Source organism: Lytechinus pictus, chromosome 12 (genome assembly GCF_037042905.1).
Source record: "Lytechinus pictus isolate F3 Inbred chromosome 12, Lp3.0, whole genome shotgun sequence".
Lineage (NCBI taxonomy): Eukaryota > Metazoa > Echinodermata > Echinoidea > Temnopleuroida > Toxopneustidae > Lytechinus > Lytechinus pictus.
In genome coordinates, this window is record NC_087256.1 from 4025699 (window position 1) to 4040172 (window position 14474).

The 14474-nt window shown below is 35.5% G+C and overlaps 1 protein-coding gene across 1 annotated transcript; it reads right to left on the bottom strand.

Moving 5' to 3' along the window:
- Positions 1-1933: 1933 nt before the first annotated feature.
- LOC129273209 (U6 snRNA-associated Sm-like protein LSm1) lies at positions 1934-11709 on the bottom strand. Its single transcript, XM_064108025.1, has 4 exons — positions 11394-11709; positions 5164-5232; positions 4531-4646; positions 1934-4089 (listed from the first exon to the last, which is right to left on the bottom strand). Exons 1-4 carry the CDS (start codon positions 11437-11439, stop codon positions 3916-3918), a joined length of 405 nt encoding a protein of 134 aa, XP_063964095.1. The 5' UTR covers positions 11440-11709; the 3' UTR covers positions 1934-3915.
- Positions 11710-14474: the final 2765 nt, after the last annotated feature.

The window sequence follows — 14474 nt, forward strand, 5'->3', positions numbered from 1 at the left end:
AGCTCCTTCTGGTGTGACTTTTTAAGTGAAAGACTTAAATAACAAGTATACAATATTTCTTCACCATAAAATTGACCACATATTTGCATTTCAACGTTTTATCATGGTAACTGACATTACATCTTGGTAACTGACATTACATTTTCCACTTGGTAACTGACATTACATATATTTAATGGTACCCTATGGCTTCATTGTTAATTGGTAATCTTTAATTTTGGTGTAGAAGGGAGGGGTGTTACCTAGAGAGGAAATCTACCAAGTTTCATGTAATATATCCTCTTTTCCAGGAAATGAGGAAAAAAAGTTCATGTTTTTGGTAACTGACATTTCATACCATATCACATACTTCATCAATGTTTTTTTATCAGATGAATGAATTACTGGTGTTTCTTTCTGTGGGATTTTAAAAAGTGTTATAATAGCAAGCTAAATCACATGTGAAAACATCATGATCAAACCTGTTCTTTAAAAATCTGTCAAAACAAAATATGTATCAATATACTATTTTCAACACTAATTTGTATCCATACTTTGGCAGCCATTTTGAAATAAAAAATGGCTGCCAGAGTCGGAAAAAAATTTTGTCTCAGAAACTTCAGGTCTTGTTTTATTAAAAAACATAAAGCATTTGACATGAATATCAACTTGATTTTTTATCCTCTGTGTCCATCTGTGGTGAAAATGCCCTACTGTATAATTATTAAAAAAAAACATTTGTATCATAATAAAATATTATGTCTATTGACCCAACATGACCTTTGACCATGATCCAGTGACCTAAGATGTGTGCAAAACAATCATTCATACTCGATTACCCTTTGTCTATATTTTATGAACTATTGTGTAGATCCATAAAACTTTCTATTGTTATGCCAATTCAACAAATACCCCCAACATGGTCGAAGTTCATTGACCTTAAATGACCTTTAATCTTGGTCATGTGACCTGTAACATGCACAGGATATTCAGAAATACACGTTTACTCTTATGTCCAAGTTTCATATACTAGATCTATGTAAACTTTTAATCTATAAAATCTTAAAATGATGACATTTCCACATATACCCCAAATATTGTCAAAGTTCATTGACCCTAAATGACCTTTTACTTTGTCATGTGACCTGAAACTCACACAGGATTTTCAGGGATACTTAATTGCTCTTATGTCCAAGTTTCATGAACTAGATCCATAAATTGTCAAAGTTATGATGACGATATCACAAATACCCCCAACATGGCCAAAGTTCGTTGAACCTAGGTGACCTTAATCATGTGACCTGAAACTCAGGCAAGACCTTCAGTGATACACTATCATCCTTACAGTGTATGTCCAATTTTCATGAACAAGGTCCATAAACATTCTAAGTTATGACGACATTTCAAAGACTTAACCTTGGTTAAGATTTCAATATTGATTCCCCCAACATGGTCTAAGTTCATTGACCCTAAATGACCTTTGACCTTGGTCATGTGAACTGAAACTCAGGCAGGATGTTCAGTTATACTTGATTACCATTATGTCCAAGTTTCATGAACTAGGTCCATATACTTCTTTCTAAGTTATGATGACATTTCAAAAACTTAACCTTGGTTAAGATTTCAATCTTGACGACGACGCCGCCATCGCCGACGTCGGAAAAGCGGCGCCTATAGTCTCGCACTGCTATGCAGGCGAGACAAAAAATTGCAAGGTTGATTAACAATGTGTTAAAAATATATTGCAAATTCTGATACTGAACAATTAGATTTGCATGAAAAGATGGAAGAAAAGAGAGGAGAGGGGGAAGGTGTGAGAAAGTGAGGAGGGGTAGAGACAAAAAGGAAATTAATTTATATCAGAGTGTGATAAAATCTGCAAATATAGTTCCATCCTAAATTAAAGTCAAACTTTTTTAGACATGACAAAAGATACGATTCAATACCACTAACATTTTTATTATTAAGGATGACATCTTCCTATTTAATAGGCATACATAAAATCAAATATTCAAAATTACATCACCTTTTTGGGGTTTCATTTATAAAAGTGTAATTATAAAATCATTAGAAATGAAAGAAAATAACTAAAAGCACAATTTTCATCATGATGTTATCCTTCAATGCAAATAGATTGTATAATACTTGACAAACAACTCATTTGCATACCCTCCCTTACCATACATATGTTGTTTCATCTACACAAATAGTTGATTTTTGGTAAATGAATTTCCGTTGTTATTGCGGCATTCTATTCTGCATGATTCAAGTGTAGCTGTAATTTTGGTATTGAAAAATTCTTGACATGTCAATGAAATATATCTGATGAAAAGATCTCAAAACCATGAACCATAAAGGTAGATGGAAACTCACATCTTTCTGTATGTCTAAATTGTGTATTGTGTAATTCAATGTATAAAAGGGACATTATACACGTACATGTATATGACAAGTGAGAGTACATACATATTTTTATGCATATAAATATAGACTATTAACCTTGAGATTGTTTCTGAAGCAATTAGATCATTTTCTTTGTCATTACCACTTGATGGCCTATGAGCATATCATATGCATTCCAGGTATTGTTTTTTAATGGGGGTGGGGGTATTCATTAAATTGTTCTTGAAGGTATGGAAGGCCAAATGAGATGTTGAGAACATATCCTTATCTCTTCACAATGTGTAGCATTACTTTGAAATGCATGTGTACAATAAGTATGCTAATCTACACTAGTATATTTCAAATTTTTGCTGTGACTAAAAAAAATAATATTTGAATTACCCTAATTTTAGCTTACAATGTTGCCATTCATTCATAAACACATGCACATCTTTGTAAACATCTTTATTCTGCCCCCCCCCCCACTAGGTCCTGGCCATTGACAGTGTGATTGAAATGACATAATTTCTCAAATCAGTTTTTTCAATATCCATGATTGAAACCAGAATTGCTTTGCTCTAATTCTGAAGAAAAGCTTCCTTTCAATTAGGCGATTTTAGTCAAAATACACATTTTATCATTCTTTCAAAATTTCATTTAAAAATTGTGTTAGCAGGACTAATCTGTATGTATTTCAAATTTTATTTTTATTATTTTGTTTCACATATTCCTTTTTTTTTATTTGATTATTTCTACATAATTTGAAATGATTTAACTGAAACACTTTCAATTATGAATAAAACAAAAATATATCACATTTTATCAACTTAAAAAATGTTGATGTCTCCACATTTGCATCAGCTCTGTTTGAACTTAAAAAAAAATCATCATGTGTGTAGCAGCTTGTCAAAAGTCTGTGTCATGCCTTTTAGCAGGAATCATGCTATAATGATGCTATGCATCTATTTATTGCAGCATTGCTATGGTATCTGTGAGGAAAACCTGCTTGCAGGATTCCTGTGGCAGAGATAAAGCTCTTACTTTTGACAAGGAACTTGACAACAAAATACACAAAAATAAAAATCCTTGATTCAGTCTCCACTTGCTTTTAAGTTTCACTAAAAAAAAAAAAAAAAAAAAAAAATCAATGTTTGGTTCAAGTTGATTCACAAAAGTTATCCATACCTTATGCCTTGCCCCATGGTGTCACAACACGTTTGATGCAAGATTCCAAAATAAGGAAGCTTGTGAGACTCAAGAAAAAATAATCCAAGGTTCAGTCAACTCTTGCTCTCAGAGTTTAAGCTCTAAAGAGCAGTTTTCAGATGACATCCTGTACTTGGTTGATTCCGAGAAAATGATCAAGTCTTACAAAACTGTCCACTGCGTCATTGCTGTCTGAGATTGAAACTTGATCCTTATTTTGAAAATAAGATAGAGATCCCAAGACTCTGGGAAAAAAATACAAGAGTCCCCGATTCAGTCTCCTCTTGCTCTAAGAGATTAAATTAATTAAAGAAAAACAAAAGTCTTCTGAAATCTGGTATGGTTGATTCATGGAAACTCATCAATTCCTTGTTCACCATGAGGTTGGAGTCCTCTCTCTAAAAGTTTCTTATTCCGTGTCTTCTCTTCCTCTTGATTCTTTAGCTGTTCTGCTCTTTGTGCTTCAAGGATCTCATCAATAGAAACTTCCTCCAAATTGTGATTATTCTCATTCTCTGTATCCTGAAATATATGAATAAAGGAATAAAATTTATGTTATAATTCATCATAACATCATCATCATAATCATGATCTCCAGTTCACCAACACTATCACCCCCCCCCCCAATCATCATGACATCATCGCCAACATCATCATCACTTTGCCATTATCATCATCAACATTACCATCATCATTATCATCACCATCATCAACATCACCATCATCATTATCATCACCATCATCATCACCATTATCATCATCATCACCATCATTATCATCATCACCATCATTATCATCATCACCATCAATTATCATCATCAGTACTGCCATTCATCATGATTACCAGTCTCCATCACCACCACCACCACCATCATCACCATCATCATCATTATCATCATCATATGCATTATCATCAACAACGATATCACCAAATTTTGGTTTAAAAATAGTGAGATAACTTACTACTTCACCAAGAAGGACCACATTCTCTCCTCTGACAACAAAAACACCTCTTGGTATGTCTCCATACTGTTTGCCTACATGTATCCTCTCAATGGTACGATGTAACACAAGATTGGCTGCCAAGATAAGAAGAGATACCACAAAAGAAAGTTAATTTCAATGTGTATATGATTTGAAAAATTGAAATGTCTAAGGCTATTTTCTTAGATGATAGTTTACTATTTTTTTTTAATTGAGAGTAGGAAAATGAAGAATGTAATAAAGTAGAGTTGAAGTAGAAAAATGAGAAGGTGGATGAGTAAACAAGGAGGGAGGAGAAGGAGGGTAAGAAAATGAGGAACCAAGGAGGGAAGGAAGGAGGGTAGAAGAAGAATATTCTTCTACATATTATGCAGCAGGCATAATAATATTCTTCTTCATATTATGCAGCAGGTGAATGAGCAAAGTGGTTCAAAGTTACAAACATGTGGTAAAAGGGATCATGATAATGCACAAGATAGTTTCATAAACTATAAAAAGCATGAATACTTTGCAAACCAATCTTTACTTGACAGTTTATTAAAAAAATAAAATGCCTTGATAATTGTATAAAATTATAAAGTCAGACGTCCACAAGAATTGACTTATACTTACCGAATTGATCAATACTTCTAAGAATACCTATCAGGGTCCTTCCATCTCTTAGGACAACCAGAAGCTTTTCTATAAAAAAAAGTCAATAACAACACAAAGAGAAGATGAATGGAAGGAAAGGAAGAATTTTGATATCATTGTGTATATTTTTAAATTATTGTGTATTATTTGTGATATCGTCATCATAACTTTGACAATTTATGGATCTAGTTCATGAAACTTGGACATAAGAGCAATTAAGTATCCCTGAAAATCCTGTGTGAGTTTCAGGTCACATGACAAAGTAAAAGGTCATTTAGGGTCAATGAACTTTGACAATGTTTGTTTTTTATGTGGAAATGTCATCATTTTAAGATTTTATAGATTAAAATATAGATAGATTAAAAGAAATCACACACACCATAGTGGCTTCATGAAGTTCATTACTATCTTCACCCATGGATATTTGTTGCAAGTACAGTAGGGTAGAGTCAAAATGTTTAACCACTGTATATGACCACATTAGCTGAAAGGCACAATCTTTTTGCCATTTTTATGTATGGCAGTGTGTCCAAACTTTGTGCATGGCCGTTTTGTTTTTTTAAGTATTAAATATCTTGAAAATATGATATCGCCAACAAAAAAAAAGCAACTTAAAATTACCTTGCAATATATTTTTTGGGGGGGAATGAGAATCATGAGATCAGCATTTTTTTTAATATTGACAAATTATCAGTAAATTTGTCACCAGTTAGCACTGGTTCCAAATACAGGAAATCACCAATTGTAAGCAGATATAAAAAAAAAAAATGAGAGTAAATGTGTAAATGACCAAATCTATAGCATTTTGATATCTATCTGATGTAAAAATCTCACCTTTTTGTGCTTAATTTTATTGTTTAAATGTTTTCGTGCATGAAATAAGGTTAGAACTACATTTTCAGAACTGTTTACTAACACAGTGCAGTGCATACTCCTCGATTGACAAAGAATTTGTAGAATAACCGCAAAACCCCTTTACATTTTCGTCAATAAATTAGATCAGTCTACAATTTTCCCCAGCAATTTGGTAGCGATTAATTTAATTGGTTTTGTATAAAATAAGAATAAGTACCCTGCCAGAGTAGATTAAGAGAGCATTTTTTAATTTATGCGCACCGCCACTAGCTCAAATCAATGCTGTTTATGTTTGAGGGTGCACTAGCACTAGCCAAGCCCAAGCCAAACTTAGCACTGTCAGACTGTCGATTTGGACATGCAACTTGGTCTACTCTTGAACAAATTCAAACAATACGGACCGAAGCCATGAAAGCTTTTGAGTACAGTTACGCATGCGCCTAACAGGCTGTCAGCTCAGTTTTTCTAGCTCCTCTTTTTTAAACTTTGAAATCGTCGTCGTTTCAGTGTTTTGTGTTTTTTTGTTGACCATTGGAGAAAGGATATATCTTAGAAGCACCAGGAAAAGTGTTTTATCAAATGGACATTCCATGTTGTCACATTTCTTGGAAGAAAACTTCGATACATTTGCTGTAGTTGGTATGTACTGTAGCCATGTCCGCGTAATCGTCTTACCATATATTTTGAGTGGTGGACAAGAGAACAATAGTATAGTACCCCTTTTGACAAGGGAACAATAGCACAGCATCCCTTCTGACAATAGAATGTAACATCATTCTAAGGCAAGGGACAAAGTCACGGGCAAAGTCATAAACGCTTCGATGGAGATATATAAGCTAATCATACTACTTATTTTACTCTTATGTACCTGCCCCAAGCAAACGCCTGTAATTGAACATGGCTATCTTCACGATCATCTTGAATGAGCATGGTGTCAAAACATTCTTACCAAAGGATACCACAGAGCCTGTGTTCCCTACTATGTCAATGCTTGTGTAATTTTTCAACTCTCAATAATACGCTGTGGGGATATAGAGATTAATCCCGGACCCTCTAACCATCCAACGGATGCTCATAATCGTACTGAACTTTCTTCAACCAACTACCATTATAGCATTAATGATTTATATACAATTGGGGCCAAGTGTAACAGAAGAAAAATTGATATAACTGAAACCGTTAAGGACACAATCAAAGAATTAGAAATTAAGAGAAAACCGTTTAGGCCTCGACACAGGGGTACAAGAGCAGGACGACGAAAAGCTAAGAACCGCCTCCTGATACAAGTAATAGTGAACAAATTCCCTGTGAAATCTCCAAAACTCAGATCACGTGATCCGTCGAATCTTGTAACTGTCCCAATACAAAGGATCGATAATGATAATGATAAACATAAGTCAGAACTCCCTTCACTCTTCCTTTGCAATGCAAGATCTGCTGTTAATAAGTTTGATGAACTCAGTGCAATTATTCAAGTTCATGATGTTGACCTATGCGCCATCATGGAAACCTGGTACAAACATGATCTTCCACTTGGACTGGTCTCCATTCCAGGTTTTTCAATGTTCGTCAAGTCTAGAGAGCATCGGAGTGGAGGAGTAGCTCTGTATGCAAAGCACCACTTAAATGCAACGTCACCCAATAATATCAAGGTACCTGACAACTTGGAAGTAGTTTGGGCCAAATTGCGCCCTCACCGACTGCCTAGATCTGTATCATGCATATTTTGTGCTGCTGTTTACTTCCCCCAGCCTGACAATTTAGTTGAAGCACAACTGGTTGAACATCTCCTTGCAGCTATCGATGATATCATGAACAACCATCCAGAAGCTGCAATCATCATAACGGGTGACTTCAACCGATTGGACATTTCCGCCTTAGTTGCTGATCCCCGTTTTCAACAAGTTGTAAGACAAGCGACCAGAGGTGATAGGATCTTAAATAAGATTATTTGCAACATTAGCGATAGATATCTGTTCTCCCATAGGTCAGTCGGATCATAATTCGGTACTGTGGCTTCCACGACACCATATAGCTCCAAGCAATACTAGCCATTATCGTACAACTCGTCCTATGCCTGACAGTGCAATACGGTCCTTTGGTATGTGGTTGAATAGTGTTGATTGGACTGACGTTACCAACAAAGTGGATATCAATGAAAAAAAAGTGAAACAGTCTACGACTGGCGGTCCTGATAGTATATCAGCTAGGATCATTAGGGAATTCTGTCTTGAACTTGCAACCCCCTTGGCAGACATAATCAATACCTCTTTCAGCCAAAGCAAAGTTCCCAGCGACTAGAAACGAGCCATCGTTATTCCAGTTCCTAAGACACAACCCTCAACGATAGATAAACTTCGTCCAATCTCTCTAACCAGCCACTTTGCCAAGATAGCTGAAGGATTCATGGCAAACTGGATTCTACAGGATATTAGACCCAAACTTGACCCTAACCAATTCGGTAACAGAAAATTCCTCTCAACTAATCACCATCTGATCAATATGCTTCATTTGATGTACGAAAATGCTGACAAACCCAAAGCTACATCCTCGGTAATTGTAACTGATTTTAGTAAGGCATTTGATAGGGTGGACCACACGATAGCAATAAGGAAGTTGATTGATCTTGGTACCAGATCTGCCGTTATTCCATGGATTGCTGATTTTTTATGTTCACGTCAGCAATGTGAAAGATATCGTTCAACGCATTCTGATTGGTTATCCTTACATGCAGGTGTCCCTCAGGGAACTAAATTGGGGCCAATTATATTCCTAGCGATGGTCAATGACATTAAGCCATCCTCCAAGAACTCATCTACCTTCAAATATGTAGATGATCTGTCTGTTGTAGATTGTAGGAACAGTAATCAATTATCTGAATTGCAAAAAGCTATGGACTATATTCTAACCTGGTGTGAACGCAATCATATGAAAATGAACCCCCTAAAATGTGCGCAAATGAATGTTTGCTTTCAAAGGTCTTTCCAAGTGCACCCATCAGTTTACATTGGTACCCATGAACTGGCAACTGTTCAATCAACCAAACTTCTGGGAGTCATTATCCAAAACATTAAAATGGGACCAAAACACAAATGATATCATAAAGAGATCAAACAGCAAAATTCACATGCTTAGATTATTGAAATGCCATGGTCTTCCCCAAGATGATTTGTTGACAATATATAGGTGCTACATTAGGCCAGTGCTGGAATATGGAGCTCCTGTATGAAATGGGGGACTCACCAAAGAACAGATCACAAGATTAGAAAGAGTTCAGAAAAGGGCTTTGAGGTTAGTTATGGGCACATGCTACTCTACTTATGATACTGTCTTAGTGGAATTGAAACTCCAATCTCTCTCTGATAGAAGGGAAGATTTGAGTTTGAATTTCTTTAAGAAAACTCTAATCAATACAGACCAATTCAAATCGTTTTTACCTCCAGATAATCCAAGATTGTTGAGACGTAAACCCCTAATCCCTGAGCCAACATGTAAAACCAAACGAATGCAAAATAGTGCAATACCGTATCTCATTCGTATACTGAACAATAACCAGAATAAGTGATGAGTGAGTATGCTACTGTTCCTCCCTACCTGCTCTTTGGACTTGTCAATCCCTTAATGCTTGTGGTCTTGTGTCTCACCTTCCCCTTCGACTCTTTATTACCTTGTCTTGTCTTTCCATTATTTAATGCCCACAATCATTATATTGATTATGGCATATGAATGTCAAGATTGACTTGACCTGAATTTTGCCGGGACCTGCAGGTGCAATACACCGGGTGAACACCCTACTCTTTGACGAATAGTGTATTGGTTTTAACGTGCATAGGTTGTGACTCTCCTATACACAGGACCAACATTTGCGTCCTTTCCGATGGACGGAGTGTTTTCCAACTGCATTTACACCTGCACTGAATACAGTGGTGAGGCACGCTAACACACAACGCTATAGCATCAGATTTTTGTTTGTTAGACGCGTTTCGGCATGAGCGGGACTCGAACCCCTCACGTTGAGATCTACGATCTTATCAGAAACATGCGCTCTAACCGACTGAGCTACGCTCCCTCCTTTTCTACTTAACTCTCTCCTTCCCCGCATTCTGTTTTTCCTTCTCCCCTTTCTTTCCTCTTCTCCTTTTTTTCCCTTCTTCTTCTTGTAATTCTTTCTATTATCTCCTTCCCTTTTCTTTTACCCTTGCTTCTTCCTTTTCACCTTTGGTCTCTTTGACTGTTTATTCCTTTTCCTTCTCATTATCACCTTCTCTCTACTTTTCTGTATTTTTCTCCATTTTTCCTCATTTCTTGCTTTTCACCACTCTGTTTTTTCAACACAAACACTATGCACTCTATTTTTTACGATGCAATCTGGTACAATACAGACAAATTTTACATTTTTTTATCTTCCCAGTTTACTATGTTGAATTCTAATTATCTATAACTAAAACAGATTTTTTTTCTCTGGTAGCCTCGCTACCGTTCTCTCGTCCTCTTTTTTTTTCCTTCTTTCTTTTTTGCTTCGTTGTATATTTACATTGTATCCCCAATTAAGTTGTTTTCACTATTGAACAGTTACTCCATCTCGTTGATTATATTGTTCTTGTTTTTTCTTTCGCCTTCAATTTTAATTGCTGCTTCATTTCTTTATCCTTTTGTCCCTTTTCTCCGCACTTTTGTTATTCTGCCTATATTTTTCTCTTTATCCTTCATCTCTTGTGTATTCATATATTTAATTTAATCCTGAATTGCACACGATCTGGTACTTTTTGCATAAATTGCATGTCTAATCTTTTTTCTCACATTGATTCTCTGACTTTGTATTTTTTGTTTTAGTTCTGTGATTCTTGTAATTGACGTTAACGTCATATTGAACGCATTTAGTCTTGTGATAAGTTTTTGTTTATTTTATGTTTTGTACCATATTTGTTGCTTTATTGTATTATGTTTTTGGTGTTATATTCCACATTATGCTTATACCTTATGATTTCAATCTTTATATTGTAAAAACTTTTTGTAATTCGGCTCTGTGCTGCGATGGAAGTTTTTATCTAAACTTAGACTAAATAAACCATTTTGAATTTAATTGAAAAAGTTACTGAATTATTAAAATTTCACATATTATACACTCATCTATTGTCTATATTTCTTTGAAAATAGTTGTTAGCTACCGAGGCGAAAGAGATAGTAACAGAGAGACCTCGATTCTCGAAAAGCCTAGACTAAATCACTAGTGCCGTGGTTTCAGAAAGCAAGTGCCTGACATAGAATTCAACATGTGGGACAACATTGCACATTCATTGTCATTCATTTACTCAGTAGGCCTAGATCTATACAAAACGGTTCTTGGGTCTTACTATTAATTTCATCGATCAAACTAGCTGTTCCTGGCATATACTCCATCTTGCAGACCGATCGTAGGATGAGTGGTTCTAGTGCTAGGCTAAAATCTAGGCCCTAATGTTGACTCCTCCTCTGACTCTGATCAGTGTCGATATGTCACTGACGTTTCCGATCATCCGATCCTCCCAACGAAAATCATGTTAAAGATACCATAGGTTATTCAATTCAATTCGACCAACAATTTTATTCGTAAAAAATTACCGGTATACACTTCTACCCGACTCGGCCTATCGGTCCTGTCCTTACACAAACTGAGTTCTCAATAAACTTATCAGATTTTTACAAGGGCACTGCCCAAATTCCAAGAAAATATTAAAGGTCAAGTCCACCCCAGGAAAATTTTGATTTGAATAAATAGAGAAAAATCAAACTAGCATTGTGCTGAAAATTTCATCAAAATCGGATGTAAAATAAGAAAGTTATGGCATTTTAAAGTTTCGCTTATTTTTCACAAAATAGTGATATGCGCAACTCAGTGACATGCATTATGAGTCAGTCGACAGAGGCGTCGATCCTGGGGGGGCAGGGGGGGCGATCGCCCCACCAATGAAAATATTGGGGGGGCAAACATATCATTTTGCCCCCCCCCCCCCCAATAATTCCGGATATGCATAAAAAAAACAGATTGTAATGTTCAGCAAGCGAGATTGAGATACACAACTCGTTCTTTATTTAAAATTTTTATTGTGCTCAAAATGTCCGTTTTCAGATTGGAATATAAAAATTTTCAGCTCGCGCTCGCATCATTTCTTTAGCAAAAACCCATACTTTTCATGATTAAATTGGTGAATGTAAATGTCCAGTTTTCAGTTCTAAGCCTAAAAAGAACTGCTTCAATTTGCAATCATCTTTTCTTGGATATATAGCTTGTTCTTTATCAAAAACGTCCAGTAAACTGTCATTTTTTCAGACCGAAATATCAAAATTTTCAGCTCGCGCTTCGCGCTCGCATCTATTCTTCTTTTAGATACAAATCTTAATCATTGGTACCAAAAATGCTTAGAATATCAAGTTTTCAGCTCAGAATATAAAGAAATTTGAGCTCACTCTCGGCACTTGTACTATCTGTGTAGTGAGATATGTATCCTCCTCATGAGTTACTACAAACAGTCCTAAACAGGCACGCTTTTCCTGTCAGTATACTAAAAAAATCAGCTCGCGCTTCGCGCTCGCATTAATTTGTTGGTGAGATACGTGTCTGTGTGTGTGTGTGTGTCTCTCTCTCTCTCCCTCTCTCTCTCTCTCTCTCTCTCTATATATATATATGTGTGTGTGTGTGTGTATGTGTGTGTGTGTGTGTGTGTGTGGGTGGGTGGGTGGGTGTTTTGTACGATCGAGTGCCGTTAATGATTTTGCCCCCCCAATCTGAAAAATGGATCGACGCCCCTGTCAGTCGATGATGTCCATCACTCACTTTTTCCTTTGTTTTTTATTGTTTGAATTATACAATATTTTGATTTTTACAGATTTGACAGTATGGACCAATTTGACTGAACCATATAGTATTAAACAATGCTAATTCCACATGTTCAGAGAGGAATTAATCATTGTTTTACTTGACAATGAGGAGAAAATTAGAATATTTCATATTTCATATAATAAAATACAAAAGAAATACTGAGTGGATGACGTCATCAGTATCCTAAATTGCATACAAGCCAGGATAAGCAAATAACTGTTTTGTGAAATTAAGCGAAACTTAAAAATGTCATAACTTTCTTATTTTACATCCGATTGTGATGAAATTTTCAGTGTTATTCTTTTTGTATTTTTCTCTTTTTATTCAAATCAACTTTTTGTTGGGATGGACTTGTCCTTTAACAATATCTTTACACAGGCTAGCTTCAATAATCTTTACTAAAACATGTCAATAATTAAGAAATCATAGGCGGATCCAGGTGGGGGCCCGAGTGGCCCGCCCCCCCCCCCCTATTAGAGCCAAAAAAAAGAAAAAAGGGGGAAAAAAATAAGAAAAAGAAGGGAAGAGAGAGGAAAAAAAGAAGAGGAAACATGAGAGGAAAAAGACGAGTGAATAAAATAAAATGAGCGAGGGGAAGACTTAAAATATAATTAAGAAATCTTTCATGTCACTATATAAAATTTTCGCTCGCGCTTCGCGCTCGCATTGCCTAAATTTTAGATGATTTACATATCTTGTTCAATATGGAGTTCAAATATCAAGTTTTGAAGTCAATATACAAAACATATTTCATCTCGGAAATCGAACTTTCATTATTTTGTGTGACTTACAAATTGATTTTTAAAAAGTGCTCTTTCAAAATGTCAGTTTTATGTTCTGAATATTAACATTTTCTGATCGCGCTGCGCGATCGCAAATTTTGATTTATCAGGTACCGGTACCTATTATTTTCGTGTATTCCATAAAGTTTTCAAAATATACCTTTTCAGATCTGATTGTAAAAACGTATATATGAGCTAGCGCTGCACGCTCGCATTTTGATTGGTGAGTTATGTATATATGTCTCAATATTGATTATACAACAAACTACTTAAAATCCTCTTTTCATGACAGTGTATAAAAAATTTAGGCTCGCAATTTGCGCCCGCATTAATGGTTAATAATATATCAACTGATGCATCCTAGTTATAATTACAAAAGTGCTTGAATCGTCCAGTTTTTAGGCCATCATATCATCAGATTTCGCGCCCTCATTATAGGCATTAATGAATACTAGTAAGATATTACTTTGATAATTGAATTTGTTTCATCTCGCGCTTAGCAAGAGGAATAGGAGGACACTCTTCATTTTCATAATTATGATGACATGTCCTAAGAACATTATCATTATAAAGTTTCAGATCACAATATCAAAAAATTTCTGCTCGCGCTTTGTGCTCGCATATTTATGTAGAAAGATCCCCTATTACTCATTCTTTTCATGATTTACAAAACATGAATGGAGTGTCCCGTTTTTAGGTCTAAATCTCGATTTTTTTCCCGCTCGCATCAATTGTTTAGTTATAATATAGCTATCTTGTTCACGATTATTAAAATTGATTAAAATTTTCCATTT